This window comes from Paralichthys olivaceus, chromosome 7, assembly GCF_024713975.1.
Source record: "Paralichthys olivaceus isolate ysfri-2021 chromosome 7, ASM2471397v2, whole genome shotgun sequence".
NCBI lineage: Eukaryota > Metazoa > Chordata > Actinopteri > Pleuronectiformes > Paralichthyidae > Paralichthys > Paralichthys olivaceus.
Window position 1 is genome coordinate 10,129,932 of NC_091099.1, and position 26,766 is coordinate 10,156,697.

At 40.0% G+C, this 26,766-nt stretch overlaps 2 protein-coding genes and 1 long non-coding RNA gene across 13 annotated transcripts; 2 read left to right on the forward strand and 1 right to left on the reverse strand.

Annotated features, from left to right (window-relative positions):
• Nucleotides 1–6,930: 6,930 nt before the first annotated feature.
• Nucleotides 6,931–13,892, forward strand: LOC109624680 (muscarinic acetylcholine receptor M2-like). Of its 7 annotated transcripts, none has more exons than XM_020079539.2 (6): nt 6,932–7,132; nt 7,736–7,805; nt 8,277–8,358; nt 11,277–11,510; nt 11,701–12,567; nt 12,899–13,892. In XM_020079539.2, exons 4-6 carry the CDS (start codon nt 11,340–11,342, stop codon nt 13,208–13,210), a joined length of 1,350 nt encoding a protein of 449 aa, XP_019935098.2. In that variant the 5' UTR covers nt 6,932–7,132; nt 7,736–7,805; nt 8,277–8,358; nt 11,277–11,339; the 3' UTR covers nt 13,211–13,892. The 7 variants fall into 7 exon arrangements, with proteins under 7 accessions (XP_069384924.1, XP_019935098.2, XP_069384921.1 ...); XM_069528819.1 differs by having other exon boundaries at nt 6,938–7,089; XM_069528820.1 differs by lacking the exon at nt 8,277–8,358.
• A 2,068-nt stretch (nt 13,893–15,960) lies between these two features.
• Nucleotides 15,961–25,224, forward strand: LOC109624679 (S-adenosylhomocysteine hydrolase-like protein 1). Of its 5 annotated transcripts, none has more exons than XM_020079536.2 (17): nt 15,962–16,291; nt 20,549–20,660; nt 21,117–21,254; nt 21,384–21,484; nt 21,703–21,805; nt 21,917–22,011; nt 22,320–22,426; nt 22,507–22,623; nt 22,699–22,762; nt 22,856–22,944; nt 23,030–23,100; nt 23,199–23,293; nt 23,393–23,491; nt 24,199–24,267; nt 24,389–24,467; nt 24,582–24,702; nt 24,789–25,104. In XM_020079536.2, the coding sequence occupies exons 1-17, from the start codon at nt 16,022–16,024 to the stop codon at nt 24,793–24,795; spliced, it is 1,737 nt and encodes a 578-aa protein (XP_019935095.2). In that variant the 5' UTR covers nt 15,962–16,021; the 3' UTR covers nt 24,796–25,104. The 5 variants fall into 5 exon arrangements, with proteins under 5 accessions (XP_019935096.2, XP_019935095.2, XP_019935097.2 ...); XM_020079538.2 differs by lacking the exon at nt 15,962–16,291 and adding an exon at nt 17,392–17,533 and having other exon boundaries at nt 24,789–25,224; XM_069528872.1 differs by lacking the exon at nt 15,962–16,291 and adding an exon at nt 20,266–20,363.
• Nucleotides 25,054–26,183, reverse strand: LOC109624681 (uncharacterized). Its single transcript, XR_002202396.2, has 2 exons — nt 25,961–26,183; nt 25,054–25,498 (listed from the first exon to the last, which is right to left on the reverse strand). It is a non-coding gene; the product is annotated as an uncharacterized lncRNA (long non-coding RNA).
• Between the last annotated feature and the right edge of the window lie 583 nt (nt 26,184–26,766).

Here is a 26,766-nt window from a genome sequence, read left to right on the forward strand (position 1 = left end):
GAAAATTCTCTACTGTGCACCAGGCCTAGACTGAAGCTGCTTTCAGACATGCACTGAACTCTGGAGATTCTCCACCAAAACACTGAAAAAATTAACAAAATGTCTATTATATCCTTATTCTGGTGTAAATGGGACGTTGGGTTTAAAGTTTACACTTCCTTTTTTTCCTGTGACACAATAAACTGGTGTCAATTCAGCCAAATCAGCTGTAAAATGTTTGTAGTACATTTGTTTTATATGAGTATGAAACATGTGAGTGGTAGAGAGAGAGCAAGAAAGACACATCAGCTTCATCCATGTTGTCACTGCTGATTTGCATCGCAAGCTTTTGTCATGAGTTGAAATCTCTCAGTAATATGTTTGCATGAGCAGCACATACAATGAAACTACATATTTCCTGATCTAGATCTGAACTGAAATGTAAAGGGTTCTTCCTCAGATCATGCCTCATCTCACCACAGAATTTCCAGGAAATGGTGGAGCAGTTTTTGGATAATCCTGTTTACAACAAATAAACAAACAAACACAGGTGAAAACATAGCCTCCTCAGTGGAGCTAACCAGGAGATCCTATCAGCAATGGACTGAGGATATAAACATAAAATTAACTGATGGCTGCAAAGTACAGAGGCTTTAAAAACCTCCTGCTTGAAATTTCCACTTGTTGAAAGTGTCATTTTGAAATGGCAGTCAAGGGGAAGTATGGAAGTTGAGACAAAATCTGAAAGTCAGGAAAGCTTTCAGACAAAAAACCCAACATCTGCTGGACAGAAAGGGGAAGTAAAACCTTCATGTGACTGAAAAGGAGCCACACAAGGGTTTGACTGTCATATAAGCATTACTGCACTGCTCCGATGTGCAGGAAAACCTGGAGGAACCGATACCTGTGGCCTCGTAACAAAATTCAAAGTCTGAAGTATGTATAAGGATAAGCCAGAGTTGCTTTGGAAACTTGTGCTGTGGACAGATGTGACTACGATGGCCAAATGTGGGTTTGGACCTTTCACCCTGAAAACTGTAAAGCATTTAGGAGTACGAAGAAATGCGAAAGCAGCCTGCGACTGCCTCAGCCTGGGAGACGCAATGAAAAGTGACACTCAACTCAAGAGTGATCAAAAGCAAACCTCAAAACCCACCTATCTCCAAAAAACACAAGCAACGGTTTTTAGAATGACCTTCATTATCTACGTCCACACCACCTAAAATCTGTGAAATGCTACATGTGAATGAACAAGACCAAATATATACATGTGTCCTGTCTGGGTCATGGTATCTAAAGTTTGTTTGCTGCAGAGGTCTTTAAATAATAAATACATTATGTATTTTTTTTTTATCATACAACTTGTTAACTATTTAAAAAGTTGAGCTTGATTACAATTCAATATTTAAGAAAATTGTGAATTTAGCCTATGTATCTGATATCTGTATGTTATAAATTTAAGATATTTCATTTGTTATTATAACATTTGTGTTATATGATTGTAAATATAAGCATTTTGAACTTAGTATTTCATACTTTGTGTAAACATTTTGATTTAATATATCAACATTTTGAATTCTTAGGTTAAAATACTGATGTCATAATATATGAGTTAACATCTTATAAACTGACTAAATGTTTTAAAGTTTGATGATTTTGAATTATTATGGAAGTATTGTCATTTTTACTCTGTCTAACGTTTGTCTATTGTATCAAATAATTGGCCAACAAAACACTGAGGCACTGACGCATTATCAAAGAAAGTGAAAAAATTTAACAAAATGTCTATTATATCCTTATTCTGTTCGGACGTTGGGTTTTAAAGTTTACACTTCCTTTTTTTCCTGTGATACAATAAACTGGTCAGACATTGAAGTGATAATTCAGGCAAATCAGCTGTAAATGGATGATGATAAACATCACTGCTGATTTGCATCGCAAGCTTCTGTCATGAGCTGAAAAGGCTCAGTAATATGTTTGCATGAGCAGCTCATACAAAGAAACTAATCAGACAGAGACACATTCAGTGCTGATGTGTTTGGCTTCAGGAATCTGATGTCACAAAACTGAACAATGAATCAACATTTTTAACACAAGTTAAAGGGATTGGACTTTAATTTCTTTCTCCCTTTTTTTGCCTCTTTTCACAATATTTACTGAAAATGTCTCGTTTAAATTCTAAATTCTTCTCATAATAAAGTTCAAAATTTCAAAAGGTAAACAAATGATAAAATGAAGTGAAAAGTGCTTCACACTCACTATCGGAAAGATATGAAATGGATAGAAAATGAATGGGCATTGTATCAAAGCCTTTGTATCAGCATTAACTCCTTAAAGAGATTTAAACTATACTGGGTACAAAGATCATTTGGTTGGACGGTGGAGGCCTGTTGACGCAATGCAAAGATAAGCTGCGGCTCACAAATGAGGGTCACACCCTGCGGCCAGGCTTCCTCCACGACCACATCCAGGAATTCAAATGACCGGCGGATGATGTTTGATTCAACCTCGTCAGCTTTGAGGCCAAATAAGTACAGCTGATGTGAACGGAGCATGAAAATATTATTTAGAAATGATATGATATGAGAGGTTTGGATGAATAAAATGGAAATAGATGAATCTTATTTAATGAGTTATATCATTACTTTGAAATGACTCTATGATTATGCCTTTATTGACACATGTGCTGTAAATATGGTGAAGAATATCAATTAAAACCTGTCGTTGCTCATGTTGTAGTAATGATCAGACTTAGTTTGACCTGATGTAAATGATAATATTCTCGGTGTTATTATTGAGATGGGAGAGGATTTAAAAAGTGGTCAGAATTCATCTCCTCACTTTGCATAAAATTTGCAGATGTCCCCTGCAGAATGTAAACTACCGCCATATTTTTTTTCCCAGTGGACTTTAGGTGAACATGGAAAGTTTTTCCTCCCTTTATGCACAATAAAAAGAATAGACGGTCAGGACAAAGGTTCAAGCGAATGATACGGCATGAATCCAGTCAGGGTTTAAAAAGATGTGACATTGTGTTTGTGTTTTTTTCCATCTGACCAAGGAGAGGTGTGTGTCATATTGTGTTGCCATGCCACAGCACCCCAAGCAACAGGAAATGTTCTGACTCCTTCAAGTCACAGAGCCTCATGAGTGTGAGTTGAATGGTGAAATGACAGAGCAGCTTGTCAGCACTCTGATGCTCATTATGTTGCTGTTATGCACAAGTGGGACCCATTAGTGTGTGTATGTAATTTATATAGAGGCGTTGTTGTAACTGCACAGGCCCCTCCCTTGTCCTTGCCTTCACCTCCTATTAATCAAGCCTCATACTTATGTCACGTGATGACAACACAGTCATCTCCATGCAACTGAGCAAAGGCCATCAGCTCATGAAAAGAGACAAAAAGCTTTTAATTGAGCCCTGAGGTATGATGAAGTTTGACCATGCAGATCACACATTATCTGCATCGTATCTAAAGTCTGTCATAATACGCTGGAGTCACTATCAGGAACCATGCTATATTCATCTTCTTTCATTTAGTCAGTGGCTGGTTTGTAAAATGCTGCAGGTGGTCAGGTCATTTTTGGTTTTTAGGTTTTGGATGAAGATATTTTGAGTTGTTGTCGGTTATTGCAGTATAGCAGTGCTCCACATGAGTCTGTGAGGAGGATGAGGCTGAGCTCATGAATAGAGAGGTTTTACTTAGTCCCCCAGATGGCAGCAGAGCCATGAAACAACCAATCAGGACAAGACAGAGACAGGAGGGCAGTGGCTGACGAATGGACATTTCCTTTGACCTTTAAATAAACAACAACAGGACACCTTCTGTGTGGTTTTATGATAGTGAGGAAGTTCCAGCTGCATTTGAACAGACCAATGATTCTCAAAGTGTTTTCAACTGATCCATGTGAGGTGGTGTGAGTGGATCTTCAGAAAGTTCATAAAACATGGATCCTTAAAGCATATGATTCTGATTCTGATTCTGAGTCTGAGTCTGAGTCTGAGTCTGATTATTTGTCTTTTATGAGTAAAGAATAAATATGATATACATGTTTGGAAACCCCTCTAACAGATTATATAACTATTTTTGTTTTGGTTATTTCTGTTGTTATCCATCTACCTACAGAAGAAAGTTGTGTTCAATAACAAAGCGTAAAATCAAAAAATGTTTTAATGAAAAACATAAATCTCTTGACTTTCACAGTAAAAAGTTTCTTTATGAATCTTTTTATAGTTTAAAGACTTAGTGTTGAGTGTTTGATTTGGGATTATTCCAACTATAGGTCTACAGAGACGCAGCACCATTCATTGGCAATGACTTAGAGAATTATCAAATGTTAATATTGTAAAATATTATAAAATGTACAATCTATAAGGGCAGACAGATATGCACATGTTCAAATTTGTAGAACAAAATAAAAAAGAAACTTGGTTTATATGTCTTTATTTTATATTACTTAATGTTGTATTTTCATACAATACAGTGTTTTCTGATATAAGTAAGAATAATTACAGTTTTTATCATGTTTAGAAGAATCTCTGACAGTTAGAGGTAACTATCAAATGTCTCATTACAGGTTATTTATTTTTCTTAATAACTCATGTATACACTCTGTGATTTTAATGTTTAATGTTAATGCAGGCGATAAGCTAGGTAATTATAATCTGTCTTTGATGAACCATAGGAGAGATTATAAGGTCACACTTTGCTCCAGGTCCCGAGGAGAGTTACACTGAAGTTTCAGTAACAGTTGCATGTGAGCACATAGTATATCATTATGCACAGACAGAAATAAATCCAGAGATTTTGAGAAAAAACAAAATTGCTGTCCGACTTCAAAGTTTTCTCTCTCCCTCGGTTACACATTTTATGAACTCCACGGCTTTGTTAATAAACTGAATGCACCACTACATTTCAGAAAATGTGAGGCTGCTATTGTGTGCGGCCCTTCTCTATTCAAACTGTAGTTCAGGGGCCCGAGCAGATGACCTCATTTCCCTGCAGCCCAGGGGCTTTTTCTTCATATAGTGAAGAGGAGAGAGCTTCATTGTAAGCTGTTTTTTAATGTATTCCTTGTGCACTTAGAACAGCGGATGAAAAAACTCTTGAGTAAGTCTGTTACTGTCACTGTAAATAAAAGATTCATTTAGTTCCTTAAGGTTTATTGTGTGAGAATATTGTTCCTATAGAGATGATACATTTGTATTTATATTGAAAAACTAATGATCAAGGAGGTGATTTGTGTGAATGGGCAGTGTGTGTGTGTGTGTGTGTGTGTGTGTGTGTGTGTCACTGGTGGCTTTTATCAATCATGGTGCTGTAGAATAATATACATCACATGCCCTGAAGCAGTGCATCCTTTATGGTTTCTCTTTTCAATTCCAAACACATGAATGTATACATGACAGTCTCTGATTGTGGGTCAGCCTTCTAGTAACTCTGCTGGGAAAAAAATTCAAACTCTCACAGAAGTATTTGATGAAACTGAAACCTTTAACCAGCCCATTTGCATATTCAGATACTAATTCGGTGCCTGTGTGAGGATGAGGAGGCCTTCATATGTAGTTTCGCTGCAAAATAAAGGCAAGTGGCCAGCAAGGACGACACACGACTATGTGACCCCAATGAACTATACAGTGAGTGTTGATTTTAAAACCACACGAGGTACTGCCTTCAGGAAGCAAAAACATTATTTTGGCATTTTAATGAATAAAACCCCCCATAAAATATGGTAGTGTATAATACACATGTGGTTTTACTACTTCACAGAGTATAAAAGTATGTGTTTTCTCATTGTGACTATAAACGAGTTGGGATTGTGCGACTATTGACTTCCGATTTCTTTCTTTTTCCAGCATAATTTTATCTGATTTGGTCACATTTTGTAAGTTTACCTAATTTCCAGTTGTTGGGTGAGTTGACATCACATCTGTACAAACATCTAACATGGAGAGATTTCCAGTCAGAGACGTGTTTGTCCTGAAAAGCAGGAGATGTAACAAACATCTTTTTTTTTTTTTTGGACATGACAGTGAACTCAATATATTCTTGGCCTCTTCTCAGCAAGAAAGCAAATAAGTGTATTTCCCAAACTATTCCTCAACTATTTAACACAATTTTATGGTCATCGACTATTACACCAATAGAACAGGTTACTACAACTTACAGTGATGCATGTGTAAAGCCCAGAGAGTCCTAGAAATTCAAGGAGCTTGCAGGAGACAGGAAACCAAACACGGACACATGTCGTGGAGACAGAGAGCCTCATATTGATTTGTGTTCATGACAAATGGTGAAACAGCAAATATGGAGCTCATGGGCACACACCAATACAGTTCTCTGCATAACCATATTGACATGAGAAAATAGTAAAATAGATTAAAGTTTTCTGCAAAGACACAATATAATTTTGTATTTTATATAATGTAATATATAGTTCCTTGCCCAGCACAGGTCTGTTTGTTTGAAGGCACACTCCTCTTTACATTTGCAATATTGTTTCGTGGATAAGGTCTGTTATTCTCTGTGATAATTCCATCAAAGTAAGGTCATCCACCAACTGGGGCAGGCTGCGTCACCGGTTTGGTTAAAAGGTCAAAACAGCTTAAAGGTTAACGTCCTGAAGCAATGGAAAAGCAGTGTCTTTTTTGTTTTTAATAGTGCTCTACTATTTTATTTCACGATGCAGCCACTCAAACTTGTTTCCACATGATCGCCCACAGCTTTGTAGTGCATGAGAACATGATGTGTTTAATTTGGGGGGGGGGGGGGGTGCAGAGTTTATTGCTTCTGAAACACACGTCTCTGTCCATCTCTCTACGTCCCTTGCTTATACAAATTTGTGGCCCTAGCACAAGAGATTCAACATAACGGTTACTAATAGACCTCATAACCCCTCCCTACTCTCAGTCTGTCTGTCTGGAAACACACACACACACACACACACACACACACACACACACACACACACACAGGTTCTTGTCAGAGGAGGAGCAACATCAACGTCAGGTTACTTTCTGCTCCTCTCTCTGCTCCAGTGTGTCAACAGCAGTGACAGTAACATGGACAAAACCAACACAGCTCGTCAGCGTCGTTCCCAACAGACGAGGTAAGACGACATTTCTCTCTGGATTTCTACCAAACTGCTGCAGGTAAGGACACGTACATCCAAAATAAACTGGACTCTCAAGAGATTTCAATTCCAAATGTTGATTATTAAATGCATTGTCCAACTTTATAGATGAGCAAATTTATGTTTTGACACATCTATGAAGTTGGAAAGTGCATTTACTAAATTTTAAATCTCAAAGAAATCCCATGTGTATCTATCCAAAGTTTAAAAAAAGATTTGATTAAAAATGATGCAAAAAGGAAAATAATGATAATCTTGTGAAAGAATATACAATCATTACAAAACTAGCCAGTATAAAAATAAAAAGTAAATACATTGGTGTCATTGTTATATTGACAGAAATGTCACATAAAAAGAAGGATTCCAGGAATATATTGTGATAAATCAATGTATTGATAGAAATATGGCCCCCACCCCACACACTCTTTCTGCTTCCTGACTTTCTATTTATTGTACAGTAGAAATGTTTTTTTATTGTTTCCCTGAGGCTGCGCCAGACATTTTTTCTGTCCCAAGCTGAAAGGTTTTAACCATCGTGCAGCATCAGATCCCGACTCTGGATTCCCGAGTCTCCCTGCTCCCGAGGAATCCCCCCTGATTACTCTGTGTTTGTGTTTAAAAGGTAAATCAGATTTCAAACAGACGGCTCCTCCCTGAAAACTGTGGAGGCCTACGGGAAGAAATCAAGTTAGGTTTGTTAATCTTTGCTCATTAACTCTCTCCCACTCGTGTCCCCTGAGATGGACTTGCTCTGCTGGCACTATAGTTTCTTTATTTTATCATTTTCATCTTTTACTCCTCTTCCAGTTATCTCCTCTGTACTTTGCCACTTCAGTTATATTTAATTTTATGGTCTATTCCATTTATTATTCCTGCTTTTTTACTTCCACTTCAGTATTTTTCTTCTCTCTGTTACACTGCTGTGTGAGGCCAAAGCTCAGGTTGATGTGAAATTTCCCACTCCACATGAAATCACAGGGAACCCACTTACAGTAACTACGGCAACAATATCAGGACATTTGCTGCAAAATACTGCCATGAAAAAGCTATTTCAAAACCATCAAATGTTGCTTTTATAAATGAAACACTGTCAAACAATACCTCAGAATAAGTGTATGTGCTTTATGGTAATGTTTATGTTTGTACCTTTTCATAATTTGCAGTTATTTGTTGAAGTCACGTCAGTGCAAACATTCAAAATGAAGATATTACCAAGCAGAGACGTGTTTGTCCTGAAAAGCTAAGGTAAATAATAAAATACATTTATGAGATAAAATCATTTTGCAATGACACAATTAAAAACGTCATCACTTTGATCCTTGTGGTTGTTAAATCCGTCCTCTGATGAAACTGTGTAGCGTCTGCACTCACATATGTGTTTCCACAGCTGCTCTTTGTCCCTGCAAACAAGCCCCAAAGACAGCAGAGAGTTTTTAAAGCTGAGCTTGTGCTGCCAGATGAGAACTACTACAGTACTAGCAACGTATTACCGGTACAGCTGTTGCACAGGCAGCATCTGCTGGATCTAATTACTATGTCTCTGTGCCTGTCAAAGAAATACTGCTGGCCCCTGTGACTCTCTCCAGTCGCTCTGCACAACAGCAAAGGAGGTCCAGGTCTTGTTAGTGTGAGTGGAGGGGAGAGGTGTAGGTGGGCTTGGGAGCAGGTAGTGACCCCCTGCTCTCTCTACTTTACTTTGCACAGGATTATTAGACAGTGATTACGAAATGTGCAGGAGCGTTTCACAGGATTTTGGGGGCCAGTTTGCAATTGTGGCATGGGCATTCTAGAGAGTCGCTGAGTGGGGCCCCTTCATCTCAGCTCGGGGCCCCAGGAAAGTGTGGTGCATTTTTACTCGGCAAATTATTTGGGTTTGATATTCACCTCACTGTCTTGATAGCTGCTTGAAAATATCTATTGGAGAATATGAGGTTTGCAGCTAATGTAGATAATAGACCTGACTGTCTAATGTAGTTTTTTTAACAAATGTGACTCCAAAGCAGCATTGTTACATGGTGACAACACAGGTGACCTCACCGACATTTTCAAACTTGTCCTTAGACTCGAGTTACATCACTTGAGGCGATCTATCATTTTTCCTGCTGCACCAACATTAGCATTAACAGCAGGTTTCTTACTGATCTTGGAGAAACCCTTGTTACCCTTGTGTTTCTCACATCTTACATTTTACGCAAGCATTTATTCTGCCCCGAGGAGGTAGAGCTGCTCGGAGGCCATATTACAACCTCCTGTCTCATAAACACAATGACCACTGAGGCTCTTCTGAAACAACCATTATCACCACCCACTCACAGCAACAAACCTCTACAGCACCTTTATGATTTTATGAAGAAAACGTATTATCAGTTTAGAGGATGATGTTCTTTTCAAAATGTAAAAATTAATTGACAGAAAAAGTACTTTTAGCCTAGTAGCTCATCCATCTAAATAACATAAGAAGAATAAGAATAAATATTTTAATATTTGATAATTACGCACATTTAACTAAAAATATTTATTATTATTATTTCTATTTTTACTTGAATAATCACTTCTGCCAATGCTTAAAAGGACATTGTGTTGAATTATTTAGATTTACCCTGCATCAACTATCAGTGCTACATGGCCCATTCATAACTCTTCCCTCTTAGTCCCCTCAATCTGGTCATGTGAACAGATTGTCGTCCAATTCACAAAACTAATGCATGTTTACTTTAACTTAACCTTGTTTCTTACATTTGCCCAAATGTCCTCCTAAGAGCATAATGTCCTCATGACCCAAACACACATGAATCACGAGCTGTCAAGGTCGGGTCACGCACAACCTCGAGCTCTTTCTCCTTTGTGACACAGAAGCCCCGGATTGGTTCTATGATGATAGTGATACTGGTAGAGATGCTGTAATGAAGTTTGGTCTATCTGTAAAGGCAGGAAGGAAACATCTCAGGTACAGTGTGCTGTTATCATGTAGTCTAATGGAGTCACTTACAGGGTTTCAGCAGTGTGTAACAACCCTTGTGGTCTCATCTAAGTGTCTTTACATTGATTTTCTGATCAGAATACATCAGTTAATCACATTTGTTATGCTGTGTACATTTTCTTTTTTAACATAATACTAACTGTAATGATACTTTCCTTAATTGTGGTGTTTTGCAGTCAGTTTGACTGACTGGAGCTTTTTCAAAAACACACCCCATTATGAGTACAAGAGAACATTTGCATACATTGTTTAGTCGATGCTTTTATCCAAACGGATACGTGAGTGCCTGGATTGTTAGCGTGGGCGGCCCCAGAGGAAATCTGTCAGAACTCACAGAGCAGGTCGATCACGAAGCAGAAATTGTTCTGCACATAACATTTTATAACATCGGGAATGTGTCCTGTTTTGACACTAAAACTATGGTTTCTCAGACAAACACAAATAAACACATGTAAGACACTCGCGAACATTCAGTAGCTTTCCAAATGAAAGTCGAAATGTGCAACTCTTGGCAGAACCTACTTCATATCCAGGAGCAGAGAGGTTTTTAGAAAATTACTCCTGTTTATGCCTGCAGGAAAACAACAACTTGACATTTTTAAATTGGCTCTCAGGCACAAATGAGATACTCTCAAAGGACATTAAGTGACTTTTAAGGCCAAATGAACTTACTGGAGGTAAAAGGTGGCCCCGTCTAGTCTGATCAGATCACAGTTAAGACTTTCAGGTCTGTTCATATCTTTATACAAAAATAACACAAATAGAGACATTTCAAACCTTAAATCAGTCAGTTGAAAAAGGTTTTAGAGTACAATATCTTAAATTGAATTATACTGTAGCAGTTGATTTCCAGATATGAGACAACACCCAGTTTGCAGATTGAGATATAAACTCAGTCTAAAACCAGTTTCAGCTTGTTGTGCATGGTATGAGTGTGTGCTGTATATATTTAAATACAGCTGCTGCTGCTGCCTGTATTTGCCAAGCTGTCCATCCTTCACACCTGAGCCAAGCTGCAAGTTCAGAACCAAACCAACACCTGTCGGCTGTTTACACGCTCAGTTACGCATGATTTTGCATCTGGGACTTTGCGGGTGGATAAAACCAAACACGTACACAAAGTCAGAAGTATCAAAAAACGTCTTATCCAAGCCGATTCTTTCATTGTCTTTCTCATCACCAGATGTTGTACAGATGTGACTCCCGCCTGAAGCATCTATGAGAAGGATAACCAAGAGGAAACAGAATGGAGACCGTGAATTCATCTCACACCACCAACATCAGCAGCATTTATAACAGCGGCCTCTTCTCCAGGAGTCCATACACCACTGTGGAGATAGTGCTCATCATCCTGGTGGCCGGATCTCTGAGCCTGATCACCATCATTGGAAACATCCTGGTCATGCTCTCCATAAAGGTTTGGCCTTTCTTGTTTTTGTGATTAATGACTGTGTTTGAAAACCACCCAGATTAATAGATGTGGGGTTTTTTAGCATGTGCATCTCTGTGAAGAGTTGTAATCTAATAGAAAGGAGAAAACACACATCACGTTTTGCAAAAAAAAAAGATTAGCATCTGACAGCCGGCTCCTTATTGTTTCTCTAAAGGTAAACAGGAACCTGCAGACTGTCAACAACTATTTCCTGTTCAGCCTGGCCTGTGCAGACCTCATTATTGGTGTCTGCTCCATGAACCTCTACACCGTCTACATTGTGATTGGCTACTGGCCTTTGGGAGCTGTGGTTTGCGACCTGTGGTTAGCTGTTGATTACGTCGTCAGCAACGCCTCGGTCATGAACCTGCTCATCATTAGCTTTGACCGTTACTTCTGTGTCACCAAACCGCTCAGCTACCCAGCACGCCGCAGCACCAAAATGGCGGGCCTGATGATCGCCGCTGCCTGGGTGTTGTCCTTCATCCTGTGGGCTCCGGCCATCTTGTTCTGGCAGTTCATCGTGGGCGGGAGAACCGTGCTGCCAGGTGAGTGCTACATCCAGTTTTTCTCCAACCCAGCAGTTACATTCGGGACAGCCATAGCAGCTTTCTACCTGCCGGTGGCCATCATGATCCACCTCTACTGGCGCATCTCCAAGGCCAGCCGCAGCCGCATGAGGAGGGACAGCAGGAAGACCTCACGAACCAGTTTGGGGGAAGGCCACTCTCACAGCCCGGAGGACGTATGTGAGACCCAGAGCAACTGTGTTGAGACAAGGGAGTCTCAGGAGGAGGCTGGAGGTGGGAAGGAGAAGGAAATGTTGCAGCAGCAGAACGGAGGTGGTCCCTGCAAGAAAGAGAGGAGTGACCAGATGGACACAGACAGCATCCAACCTTCTACATCTAAAGATATGGCTGCTGTTTCTACGACAGCACAGACAGAATCAAACGGTGGGAAAAAGACAAATCAAACTCAGCCCCCATCCCCGCAGAACTCAGCGGTTGACAGGCAAAGTCTGGTCACAAGGACACTGGTTAAGGTAAATTTTTGTTTGCACAAAATGGATTATCTGCTAAAACCACAAAATCGAACCAAGTTGGTTTTACAGATAGATCCAATACCTTTTATGCCAAGTTCACGCTACACCACTTTCAAAGTTGTCGGATCGCTATGCAGTTCATGCTACATGACCGAACAACAATTTGGCTCCAATGAGGTGGCTTTTGTCACATTTCACAATTTGTCAGCTGGTGGAAAATCATACTAGAACATTGTGTGCTGTGATCTGTAGGTATAAGAGTCCAAAACAATAACACTGTTTTTTAAATACGATAAAACTAACTTTTTCTGCTTTGAATCTAATTTTCCAGGTAACAAAGCAGAGTGCTGTGGCAAAGTGGAAGAGGAAGGGCATTTCAAACAGGGAGAAAAAGGTGACACGCACCATCATGGCCATCCTGGTCACTTTTGTTGCCACGTGGACACCATACAACGTGATGGTCCTGATCAACACCTTCTGCTCCATCTGCATCCCAAACTCTCTGTGGACCATTGGCTACTGGCTCTGCTACATCAACAGCACCATCAACCCGGCCTGCTATGCCCTCTGCAACGCCACCTTCAAAAATACATTCAAGCACCTGCTTCTGTGCCAGTACAGAAAAATACGTGCAGCACGATGAGCGTTAAAACACCGACTCGTGTGTGATGGAGTCAAAATAATGTGATGAAGAGATGTCACTAATATCGGAGCTGAAATATGGCGTAGGTGTGTTCTCATTGTGCACTTCCTCCATTTCTTTTTCAACATATTTCCGGAATTCTCCCGGGGTTCAAATTCATAATCATAATTAAATTAAACAACTTGCCATTGTATTGTATAGACAATGCATTCTAATGGGGATGCAGTTTATTGTGAAGATTTCACTCTGTGTTTTACAGGATCCCACCAACATGAGCTTGAGCAGTATGTTGTTTAATATGCAACCTGTTTTTTTACCTCAGCATTAAAAGTGTAGTCAATGTGATGAAAGTCTACTGTAAGAAGAAGAAACATGAAAAATAAACTGTGTTTTGAGATGGTGTTGCATATAGTGACACTGAGCTGTGAAACTGAAACGGAAAAAAACCTGCCTGACCCAAGATGAGAGAATTACAGTGTGTGTGTGTGTGTGTGTGTGTGTGTGTGTGTGTGGCTCCTCTATTGATAAATGTTCTAAGTCATTTTATGCTCATGACATCTGTAATTAATCCATGTTGTTGTAAAATGAGCCTAAATGTGAAATTTGTCCAGGTATTTCCTTCTGTCTTGACACATTATATCTGTTTCCTGTAAATAAAAGACATCATGATTAAAACATTTAATACAGCATCATTTCATTTTGTCATAAAACATACATAAACATAAAAAATGATGTGCTCTGGATTGAACTTATTGGTGGAAAGAATAAATACACAGGGTCTGATTGAGGTTAGGATACATTACAAGACAGTGGAGGTTTATATATATATATATATATATATATATATAATATGTTATATAATGATATATGTAGTTCATTTTAGTTTTCTATCTTTAACAAAAACAATACATGGACTGCCATTTTAGCAGGTTTTTCTGTGGAGGCACCTTAGCAGCCTGTACTATGAAGTAGGATGCAGTCAGTGATGTTATTTCAGGTTTAAGCCTGGGATTTAAGGGTTTTCAGGGTTTAAGATGGTGGTTGACTACTTCACCATGGTAACTCATATTATGCACCTGATCTGCTCCCAAGGTTAAATTCGGACGATCAGATCAAAGCAGCCCAAAGACCAATCAGATTATTAGAAAACTATCATACAGGATCCTGACAGGGATAAAATAGGTTACAATAAAGTGACTTATATTTAAATTAAATGGCTGACAAGCAGTCTTGCAAAACCATGACATGTTCTCATACATTTTTCCTTAATGTCTGACCTAAGATCAACCTTTCAAAGGGTCTTATTGTAAAAATCTCCCCATGCACCTTGGGATATATTTCTATACCCCTCATGTTTTAACACCACAGACTGAAATTCCTGCACTGAATCGAAATGAGAGAGAGAACAGGACACAGTGTCCCTCTCCCGCTGCTCCACCCTCTGGACTGGGTGTCAGAATCTCCTGATTCCCATCAGACACAGAAACAGAACAAAGGGAATTAAACTGAATTCCCCCCACAGTCTGACCACAGACAGAAGAATGGACAGAAGGTTTCTCTGTCTCAGCTGTGGGAAAACTCCTCTGTGTGGAAGTGTTGCGCCCTCTACTGGAATAAAAAGCATGTTCCTGATGATACTTACGCACCTGAGGGCCCACTGCAAACCAGAAACCTTTAAACCACGTGCTGTTTGCACTGGTACCACATGTATTAAATATTTGTGTCAATGAATAGAATGGAACAACAAATACAGTTTCTATAATGACTGTCCCCACAGTTGGTACAAAGTCTTTTTCTGTTGGGAAACAATTACTGGTGAAGACTTTTTAAACCAGAAAGGCATTCGGAGAGCCTACCTCCGCAAGACTGACCGGCCACTTTATCACCATATTGTGTGAGATCAGATACATTTGGATCACTATCCAGATCCACACCAAATGTCACCTGTTCATAGAAAGAGTCGCACTCTACAGAACTACAATCTTTTCTGCATTATTTCTTGAGAAACGGCCTCTATCACAATTTTAAAGAACATGAAAAATGATATCTGGATAATAAATTCAATGATGGTGACTTTTGTCCTTTAACGCTTACAATGAAAGTATGAGATCTTTCAATCACCAATATAAACATTCCCTGACAGATGTTCCCAAACCGACAACTTTCAACATGTCAAACTTCCACATTCAAGCCTGATAAATAATATGGTTTATTTGTGTACATTTTCCATTTTGTCTGACACACTTGTCTGTTATCATTAGACTCGTCACGGAGGTGGTCTGTGACCATGAGGCCACTATTGATGCTGGAGTTTAATGTAAACACGTGTGTTTGTTTATAATGTAACCCTTGGTTTGTTGTGTGTCTTTGTTATCAGCTGCTATCAGAGATAACGCAAAAACACGAAGCGGCTTCACACTTGTTAATATATTAAGTAGTTTTTATTTGCATAAACCGGAGAGACTCAACACCACGGACTGTACAAGGGTCCTCGTCCATGTCTACGTCGATGGCACTTCGGTTTCACTCAGGAGTCACATTCCTGCTTTTCCAGGTTACATATCGCTCTGTGTCAAAAAGCACTGCTCACATCAGTGTTTACCGTGTACACACTGCATCCATGACTAATTATCTACTTTACATTTAGTTAAAGTAACCCCAGAACCGCTGCTGTTTGGAGTAAAAACACACTCTTAGCTGGAGGAAGTACCACATGCATGTGGGCGGTGTACGGCTGAGCTGTCACCTGCTTTACTGTCACATTCAGGAGCAGGAATCTAATTCACTGCAGTACTGACAGTCAGAGGAGACATGACAGACGGACAGGACCAGACAGGGCCCTCCTGGGAGGAGCTGCCTCTACCTGAAGATTATCCTGAACCTCAGGTGGAGGGCAGAGCTGGACTGAATGGAGGGATGGGAGAGGGGGATGCTCCGGGCTCCACAGATCAGGCAGGAAAATGTGGCCCCAACCTGCTGCAGATGCTGAAGGCAGCAGAGAGCAGGTGGTCTCCTCAGGGTCGAGACCGAGACGGAGCCGAGGCATCTGGGATGGTTACTGAAGCTCTGAAGACTGACATGGTGAGCAAGGACACTGCTAAACTTCATGAGTCTGACTCCACAGGCAGCGTGGATCTGCATATACTCAGACTGTTAATGATTTTAGCTGCTGTGGAAAGGCCTCCGTCAATGTTTGACATGAAGACAGAGATTCAAAGGAGAACTCCACATTTTTCACACATCAAAAGCTGTTTGTAGATCTCGAGGAGTAAAGCTGTATATGTAGAAAAAAGTTGTGTGATGCTTTTTTTTAGCTTATAACTGGACAGTGTGCGAAATTGAATTCAGATACTTAATTATTTGAGTCTGACTATTGGAGTGTAAGGGCGCATTGATGGGGCACTCTTTTAAACAGGCACAGGTACAAACATGGTGGAACAGTGGTGCCAAAGGTTGCCAGTTCGGTATTTTCTTCTGGCTCCCCCTCCCGGGTCACATCACTCCCTTATGCAGCACCCCTTCCTGACTTTGTGGTTCTGTCCATGATGGTACAACTGATGAGTGTAAAATCAGAGGCATGCCCAAGTGGCAACATGCCGTGATGTCACCCACTGGTTTAGAGCTGAGTTTTGAATTTGACCAGCACCATCTTGGCACTTTGGAGCAAAATGATACCATATTTGGACAAGAGGGCGGAGGTGGAGAGGCAGGTATAGCTGCCTCTAAAAGAGTAACACTGCAAAGCTGCTGGATCATTAAGCAAAGAGAAAACAGTAAATTCCAGGTGTGTTGTCTGATTATTTATTAGTAGAAACCTAAGATGACTGCTGTTCCACCGCTCGACTGTAAGGCTTTTGTTTCCTCGCTCTGTTTCTTCTGAGGGTAGAGCTGCCTTCTTCTTTCTCTCTCACTCACAAAGTGAATGTATGGTCATGCATGTGCTGCCTATATAGCCTGAGAGCAGAGAGCACTTTACTGTGCTTATACTCATATTCATCCGTTCACTGAACTCTTTCATCCTTCTCTCCATCGGCAGCCTGTGTCTCCTTTCTCCTCTGTGGGCCTCACAAAGACTCCATTCACTTCCCCGCTCTCGTCTCTGTCCTCTCTCCACCTGTCACCTGGGCCAGTGGAGGCCCGGGCGTGGCTTAAAAGCGTCACTTTGTGTAACTGTGTAATCGGTTCAACAGCATCAGCTCGCAGCACTGCAGGGTTTTCAGATTGTCAGTGAGCAAGCGGCCTGCCAGCATGAAGAAAGTGTACAGTCTAGTGAACATAACTAAAGCCAAGGACCAGGAGGCAGTGCAGTCCATCTGTATCAAGGTATCACTGCTTTTATTTTAGAGGCACTTTCATAAGAAAAGTTAATTGGAGTTTTGTTATGAAGGGCAGCGAGCCAGGCCTTCAGATAGAGGCTGTTTTAATGGGAATCCTTAAAAGTACATAAAACTTTTAAAATATACCTTCATGTTAAACTACTACAGCCATGAGTTTTTTTGTCAAAGAAACACAGAGTAATGTGGAAGAAGAAATGGAATAGCCGTAGTCATTATTTGTGCTTGAAAACATCAAATCAATGCAGCCTTGTTCTCTGAAGAATCTGTTTTCACAACCACAAAATAATGAATTGTCTTTTCATTGTACTTTCACAGTAGCCAGCCGTGAATTCAAACTGTGATCTCTGTAAGAGTCAGTTTTATGACCATTAAGTTCACTTCCCACCGCTCCAGGTCACAGCTTAATGTCTTTTTCTGTTAAACATTAAGTGGCTGCTTGAGTAAGAACCTGCTGTACTCAAATGTTTGTATTCAAGTGATCATTACTCAAAAGTTGAATTGAACACAAGTCTGTATTTTAAAAAATATTGTTGCATATAGATTAAATCAGCCTGAAACAATTGTCACCCAACCTTAGCTGGGATTTAAGGGAACACTAAAGGAAGATTAGATTTTCTTAATGAGGTGAAAGTGATTTTTTCAAATCTTTGTTAATTGATTACCTCAGCTGGACCTCACTGTGTCACCTTGACAATATGGTGACCTCTGTGATCTCATGTGATCTAATAACACAAAGTCAGAGGAAAGCAGACGGCTGCTCCACAGAAATCCTCTTTTCAGACGTCCACAGGTCTCAGGTTTAATTGTGGCTAACGAGGACTCAAAGGCTCAGTTTGAGAAGCAGCATCACTTTCTTCACTAATGGATCTGTAATGAATGTCACATGAGTGAATAAAAGTTTGCTGCAAGAATTATTTCTAAAATACCTGGAATTGCAGTCAGGCTGATGTGATGAACCTCCAATAATTGACTTGATACTGTCGTCGAGTTTTAATTCAGGCTCACCACTTTATCATTATAATATTTTCATGTCACTTACTCTTAGCTTCACACTAAATCCATATGACTTCTACATGCAGTTAGCATTGGAGAGTTATGGAACGTATCTAGTTACTGTATCATCTTAAATAGATGTTAATCAGGATACAGTTGCATCCCAAAATCAATGGATTGTAGTCTGAATGTCTAAAAATATAAAAATAGTAGTTAGTTGTTTAGTTAGCTAGCTTGATTGGTTAACCAAACAAACAAATTGTGGAGAGAAATCTATAAACATGCATGATATGTAGCTACCTTACATTTGGCAACGTATTTCCTAAATGTCTTGGAACTTAAAAACAACTATTAAAGAACAACAGCCTATTGGTGTTTGAGTTAGCCTCTTCATAATGTGCAGCATCACAGATTTATATAATTGTATCTTTTTCACCTGTTTAAATCTGTAGGAAAAACAGAGAAGGTATTAATAGCCTTTTCTGGTGTTTGAGGATTAGTTGCTAGGCAACTTGAGTGTTTTTACAGTAACGCAGTGGAAAATGAAAAAGGTCAAGATAAAATGGAGTCATCATCCTTTATGCCTGATTAAACATCACCATCAGAGTCAGTCCTGGGTAATAAGTTAATACCACATTCACTCGCACTATTACATGCAAAGAAAATGTGGAACAAATCCAAAGTATTTAAAATATAAGCTACGACTTTAGAAAACTTTACCTTTACATTAAATGGCATGTATTCAGTAATCAGTAGTAAAATACATTTAAAATGTTTAAACCTGCCCCAACACTGATGACTGTGAGGTCATCTACTCATTGGACCCCTTTAAAGTTTATTCCAGTAATTTAACAATACTCTTTAATGAAGTTGGGGCACTTGATAAATTGTTAAAAACTGCAGCTAAGACATACTAACTTTTAGTCCCTAGTATGGATTAAACTCCAACTGGATCCTACGTTTCCCAGAGTGCTATTCAATAGCATTGGTCATTAGACCTTTCAAACTACATTGCCAGTTTGTAAAGTTGTTTCAGGCCTGATGCCAAAACAACCCTGATGTTATCACCATGATTGCAGAGTTAAGTTCCTCCCGAGCCACACACAACTTTTCACCAACAGGTGACCACTCCCCTGTACCTGAAAGGTTCAGTATGTAACATTTACTGACATCTAGTGTTGACATTGCATGTTGCAGCTGATTACCCCTCACCTCACCCTTCCCTTCCAAACATGAGAGAGAACCTGTGGTAGAGGTGATGTTTAGTTTGTCCAGTCTGGACAAAAAAAAAACATGGCGGTCTCCGTAGAGAGGACCCACTCCCGATGTAAATATAAAGTATCTAAATACAAAGGGCCAATTCTAGGGTAAAGAAAACAATTCTCACAATTTAGATGAAACACACTAGTGAAAACATCCCTAGGATTATTTTATATTCAGTTTCTGCAAATAGTTCCCTTTCACCTAAGTCTAACACACTGAACATTTAACTCATCTTTACATGTAAAAGTGGTGGAGGATCCCTTTAACTGAATACCTTCAATCAATCCATGTGTACGTGTGTAAGAGTAGAGGCCCAGATAAAGGAGCTCCGTACACAAACTTGCAGCCGTTAATCTTCCAATACCTCATGCACATGTGTACTTTTGGGGGGTGGGGTCAGTTTGGGGGTGTGTCTGGGGGTGTGCATGCCGATGCTCTCCTTATTGAAGCCGGACTCTCAGAGCTCAGGCAGCAGAGTCAGACTTGGCAGCCAGGGAGCCAACATGGCCAAGTGGGACTCGTGTGGCAGCTGCTCAGCCTTCAGACAGCCACACTGGATGGTGAGACAGCATCAGATTCAGCAATGAGAGAATTATGGTGGTTCCTAGTAAATCTGCCTTGATGTGCTTATGTGCAAATGTGTCTGCATCATAATGTTGTGACCTGCAGTGGAATAACAACTGATGGTCTCCTTCTCATCGTGCGTATTCTGTGTGTTTGTGTCTCTCTTTTCTTGTCTCCACAGCGAATACAGTTCACTGACCAGAAGCAAGAACTCAACAAACGTGCCGCCAAGACAGGTCGTCGCTCTCTGTCTCGCTCCATCTCACAGTCGTCTACAGACAGCCACAGCTCAGGTATGGAAACATGCAGATGCAGACACACACACGCTTAATTCTAATCACATGTCTTTGAAATATAAACTGAGCTGGTTGTGATCCCAGCAGCACGAGAACTACAGGCCTTGAGGATTAGCCTCCCTGCTTCCTCCCTCAGCTAAATCTTAATTAAAAGGAAAGGTCCTCTGAAGAATGACGTCTCTTTAATTTGGTGCTAATCGGCTCTGTGAGCCTTTTTCAAACATGTCAATCGCTGCCAGAGTTTATGGAAAAGGATCCTTTCAAAGGCTCAGAGGAAAGACTCGCCTGGTTGGAGTCTGATACCAAACATGGCATCAGAAACAACACAACCAGACCCAAATACAAGCCGTCCAACAAACCATGTCTCTGCAGTGCTTTAACCATTTTTGTTGAAAGATGTTGTTGTACATCAGCTGATGATTCTTATACACATGTGTAATGTCTGTGTTGCAGTGTGCAGTGACAGCTCAGAGGATGAGTCATCTCCCAAAGGCAAAGTTCAGAAGACTTCCAAAGGCCTTTCAGACTTCTGCATCAAAAACATCAAGAAGGCTGATTTTGGACGCAGAGAGATAGAGATCGCACAACAAGGTGAAAACACACAATCCCTCTATTTATGCAAGAAAGATAAAGAAAATGTCATAAATACAACAATATTTATCATTTATGAAGACTGTTCATGATGTCTGTGATAGTTTTGACTCTGTCTGTGACATTTAGAAATGCCAGCACTGATGGTCCTGAGGAAAAGAGCAGGTGGAGAGAAACCTCTGGCCGGAGCCAAAGTTGTGGGCTGCACACACATCACTGCACAGACGGCGGTCAGTGCAACACACACACACACACACTGTAGTTACTGCTTTTACATGATCAGTGTAAATGCATTTTGCCCGTAAGTTTATTTTCTGTCAAGACTTTTCAAACCCTGCGTTTAAAGGTGCTATATAAATTAAGTCATTATTATTATTATCTTCAGAGTTCAGGAGGACTGATGGAAGTTGGACATATGACCCACTGTGTCTTTGTCTGTGTCTTACAGGTGCTGATTGAGACTCTGTGTGCGTTGGGAGCTCAGTGTCGCTGGGCGGCCTGTAACATCTTCTCCACCCAGAACGCTGTTGCTGCTGCTCTGGCAGAAGGAGGTACAAACAGATGTTTACCTGCTGCTCCTCCGTACGACTGTCTCTTGTTGGGTCCATTTTCTTCACTTTCTGTTTTCATCACACTCTCTGTGCCTCTCTTGAAACTCTCAGGCACCTCAGTGTTTGCGTGGAGAGGAGAATCAGAGGACGACTTCTGGTGGTGTATTGACCGATGTGTGGGAGCCGAGACCTGGCAGCCAAACATGGTACTGTGCACAAAACAATAACTGTGCAGCTCTTTGAAACAGACTATTTCTATTCTTTTTACCTGGAGTGTAAACCAAAGGTTTTTATTTTACCCAGGAAATGTTACCAGTTTTTATATTTATTGTTTGTTCCATACATTTTTGTACAATAATAACATTTTACAATCAATATCTTCAAATCTCTACAAATCAAAGTGAAACTATTGATTTAAAATAAACCTTATTTAGTTTTGGTGAACAGTACTTTCCATTTATGCTTAGCAGCTACAAAGATTGTGCAGTTTATCAGTTTTTGTCTCCATTGTCAGATTCTGGATGATGGAGGCGACCTGACCCACTGGATCTATAAGAAGTACCCGAGTCTGTTCAAGAAGGTCAAAGGCATCGTGGAGGAAAGTGTTACGGGAGTTTATCGGTTAGTTTCCCACAATGCTCCAGTCTTTCTGCCTTTCTACACATTATTCTCCGGCTCACACGTGTCTATGACTGTTTCAGGTTGTACCAGCTGTCAAAAGCCGGCAGACTGTGCATCCCAGCCATCAATGTGAACGACTCAGTGACCAAGCAGAAGTTTGACAACCTGTACTGCTGCAAGGAGTCCATACTGGACGGGTGAGGACTCATGTTGTGATGTTAAACAGGTTAAAACACTGGTGCAGTGATCTGACTGTTGAACTCTTCTCTCAGGTTGAAGAGAACCACTGACGTCATGTTTGGAGGAAAACAGGTTGTGGTGTGTGGATATGGGGAGGTGAGTAAAACTGCTTCTGGGTAACTCAAGTCTAAAATGATTAAGTTTAAATTTAAGTCACTGTCTCCTCGTTCTTCTTCTCTCTCCTCGTAGGTTGGTAAAGGTTGCTGCGCCGCCCTCAGAGCACTGGGTGCAGTCCTGTACGTCACAGAGGTGGATCCCATTTGTGCCCTTCAGGCCTGGTATGAATGGAGGAAGCTTTTATCAGCACAGATGTGAAGTGTTTCCCTGTATATAAAACCCTTTCTCTCATCTCTTGCTCCTCAGCATGGACGGCTTCAGAGTGATTAAACTGAGTGAGATGGTGAGACAGGTGGACGTGATCATCACCTGCACTGGTAACTTTACAAATCCATACTCTCACTGGGAATATCAATAGACTACATCACATTAATGTCTGTTTTCATCAGACGCAATTTAATCTGTTTCTCTGCAGGGAATAAAAACGTGGTGGGGAGGGAACATCTGGACAGAATGAAGAACGGCTGCATCGTCTGCAACATGGGACACTCCAACACTGAGATCGATTTGGTAAAAACAGTGATTGTGTGTGATCCTGTGTGTTTTTTTATGTGTGTGTAGATCTCTACATGTTCATACGGTCGTGTGTGTGAAACATTTGCCTCCCAGGTGAGTTTGCAGGCTGCGGAGCTGAGGTGGGAGCGTGTGAGGCCTCAGGTGGACCATGTGATCTGGCCCGACGGCAAGAGAATTGTCCTGCTGGCTGAGGTGATGATACTGTTAGTACTGCAATTATCACACAACACTACCGAGGGATCATACCCAGAGACACATTTACTGTGAAATATATACATCCTGAAGGGGCTGCTCTAATTAACTGGCTCTCCGCACATTATCCTGTCTAATACACAGCTAACAACACGGAATCTATCTATCCGCCGTACCACTGCACTACCCATCTGTGATAGATACATGCAAGTATAGATGGCATTTATATATCATATATTTCAGGTAGAGTTTGTCTGATGAATACAAATAACACCAAAACTTTAACGCTGAGTTAATGAAATGTAATGTAAGTTCAATATAAACCAGGGAGGTGGGTGAGGAGTGAATTTTAACTATTATTTCAGTTTTTAGTCTGTTAGGTTGTTCATTACCAGAATTTTATTTTGAAAGTGTTGGAACTACAGTAGCCTTCTTCTGTGGTTGAAGGGCTCGGTGCTGATTAGTCGAGCAGAAAGAACAGATTTCCCTGAACATTTTCACCTCTGTTGTGTTTTCATCTGCTTGTTTGTTTGTTTGTTTGTTAGTTAAAATCTACTGGACAGATCAGGTCTGGCTGTGGTTGTTTGACCTGACTCAGAATGCCCCTCTCGTTAAAGTTGATCTTTCTTTAATACACATTCCGTGAGGTTATGATCAGTGGGTTGTGTCGTATTGTTATTTTTCAGTTTTCAATTTTTTCCTCTCAGGGTGGTTTGCTGAATCTGAGCTGCTCCACAGTGCCGTCGTTTGTCCTCTCCATCACTGCTACAACTCAGGTACGATAACACCGTCTTTAGGGGTTTACTTAATAAACAAACACAGGGATCTATTCATTCTTCTTCCCGTGTATCAGAACCCACCTGTACACGTGTTAAAGGGAACTTTGTTGTGCTTCAGGCTCTGGCTCTCATAGAGCTCTACAATGCTCCGGAGGGACGATACAAACAGGACGTCTACCTGCTGCCAAAGAAGATGGGCAAGTCCTCTGCTCACACACCCTGAAACACACACCGTTAGTGTTCCCCTCGTGTAAACAGGCAGAGGGTTGAGTGAGTTTGAACATAATGAAGTGTATGTGATGTATTTTCAGATGAGTACGTGGCCAGTCTTCACCTGCCGACATTTGAGGCTCACCTCACAGAGCTGAATGATGATCAGGCCAAGTATCTGGGCATCAGCAAACAAGGGCCCTTCAAACCAAACTACTACAGGTGAGGACATGATCACTGGTGCTCACACAAATAATACACACCTCTGACTTTTGTATTTGATACATTTTTTTTTTTTTTTTTAACAGGTATTAACTTGTGAAGCTGAAGGACAGAAGCTCTTCAGACAAGCTCTCGTGGATTTTCATGTTAGTCACAGAGCACTGGCGCCCCCTCCTGTCTGAAGATCACTTATTTTTCTGTGTATGTGTGGTAGCATCTCTGCTAAACTGTTCCGAGTTAGACAGTAAATCCAGAATAAACTTATCAAAATGTAAAGACAAACACAAAGAGCTGAATGTTTTATTATCTTCACTTCTAATCAAAAATAATGATGCTTATTGACTATAGAGCAAGAATCAATAAAATATATTTTACCAACAACATCTTATCACTGAGGAAAGAACATGTAAATACATTAATACACATAGAATAGTCTAATGTCACATGTCCTGTAACTTAATATTAACACGTTTATCTCTACAATTGAACTTGAGTCATAAAATGGAATAAAAAGAAGAGTCTTGCCCTTTTTTAAAGTTGTATTTGTTGTCACACTCCAAGCAATCACTAAATTTAATTATTTCAATGAACTCTTGGTGACACTTGACAGAGGGAGATAACTGTTGTATTCAAGCACTATACCAGTTTTACAATAATAGATTAAAAAATGTAATATCATTTAACTCTAGCAATGACAGCAGCATCAGTAAGTAAGAAGTCACAATGATAATAATGTATAATAGATTGTAGCTGAGTAGATCTGGATTGTGCAGCTCTGGAGTCACATACCTGCAGACTGAGAACAGGGAGACAAGGTGTCATAGTTCTCATTTAGTGAAAATATATTGAATCATTGCATCAATCAGCCTGAAGCAACACTGACACATTAAAAACATCTACAGCAAATAATTGTCTCCCAGAATCCACAACTTCAAATCTACTTCTTTACACATTTCTTAATCTTTTTTTATTGTTTGTGAAATACAAACATTGCCAGTAACTGACAGTAACTTACAAAATAATTATATGTGACTTAGAATATCAAATATATGAAAAGATGAAATATTGCAAATGAAACAGTGAGTTAAGTGAAATTCAACAACACTTTGCTTGTTGAACACAAATTATTCAATACATTAAAAATATGTCCTGTATATAATACACTTAAAGTGGTTACAATTAACTTAGTTCTATGTGTTTGTAAAGTAACACCTCAAATGAAAAAATAAAAATCATTAAAAAAGGATTTAAAACTCACCTTAAAGTTGAACATCTGAGTGAAGTCAGTGAAAGAAGTTAAAAAATTCTGATCTGCCAGTTTGTGCTTCTTCAGTTGAAAGATTCAAACTTAGGCTGCTGAGCGCTGATGGGAACATTTCACAGTTTGAACGGAACAATATATTTATTTATGTTTTTGCAGGTGAGGCCTTGAGGTGAGGTCTTTACCGTTTCCCTCCAGAAGTGACTTCCTGATTTACTTCCTGATTTCATAAAAACGGATCATTATTGTCTAAGTCCACAGAACTTGAATGCATCACAGTGAGATAATGTCATATGTAAAATACAGTTTTCAGAGTTCCCTTCTTCAACAATGGACGTTCAATCCTCACTGACTTTAAAATCCTGAGTAGTGACAGGCCGTCGGCCTGGTCACACAATATTCATTACATGTTACTTCAATGTAAAAACTTGACCCTCAGTGATTCAGTGACTCTGTTTCAAAATGTAAAGACGCTGAAGATACTTCTTTAAAGTTGAATCAACTTCAACCACAAATACATTTTTCATGTTGAATCAACAAACATTTCTGTCTGCAAACACACACAAGTACAATTTAAAGTGGTGCGAAAAGAAAAGGTCTGAATGATAAGATAAAGAATCCAGAGATCAACTAACAAACAAGACAAAAACTCTTTCAGGGGATAAACAACAAACTAATCAGTTGAAATTATTCTGTTTCTCGACTTTGAGCAGAGTGAACTCGCTTTCCAATTCAAAAACAATATAAACAAACAGAAGAAACTTTTCCTCCACCAGTGAAACTTCTTCTCAAACAAATGTCTG

Coding starts and splice junctions, on each gene's coding strand:
- LOC109624680 (XM_069528823.1), top strand. CDS start 11,340: ATGGAGACCGTGAATTCATCTCACACCACCAACATCAGCAGCATTTAT. Junction 11,511..11,700: donor TGGTCATGCTCTCCATAAAG/GTTTGGCCTTTC, acceptor GTTTCTCTAAAG/GTAAACAGGAACCTGCAGAC. Junction 12,568..12,898: donor TCACAAGGACACTGGTTAAG/GTAAATTTTTGT, acceptor CTAATTTTCCAG/GTAACAAAGCAGAGTGCTGT.
- LOC109624679 (XM_020079536.2), top strand. CDS start 16,022: ATGACAGACGGACAGGACCAGACAGGGCCCTCCTGGGAGGAGCTGCCT. Junction 21,255..21,383: donor GATAGAGATCGCACAACAAG/GTGAAAACACAC, acceptor TGTGACATTTAG/AAATGCCAGCACTGATGGTC. Junction 22,763..22,855: donor TGGTGTGTGGATATGGGGAG/GTGAGTAAAACT, acceptor CTCTCCTCGTAG/GTTGGTAAAGGTTGCTGCGC.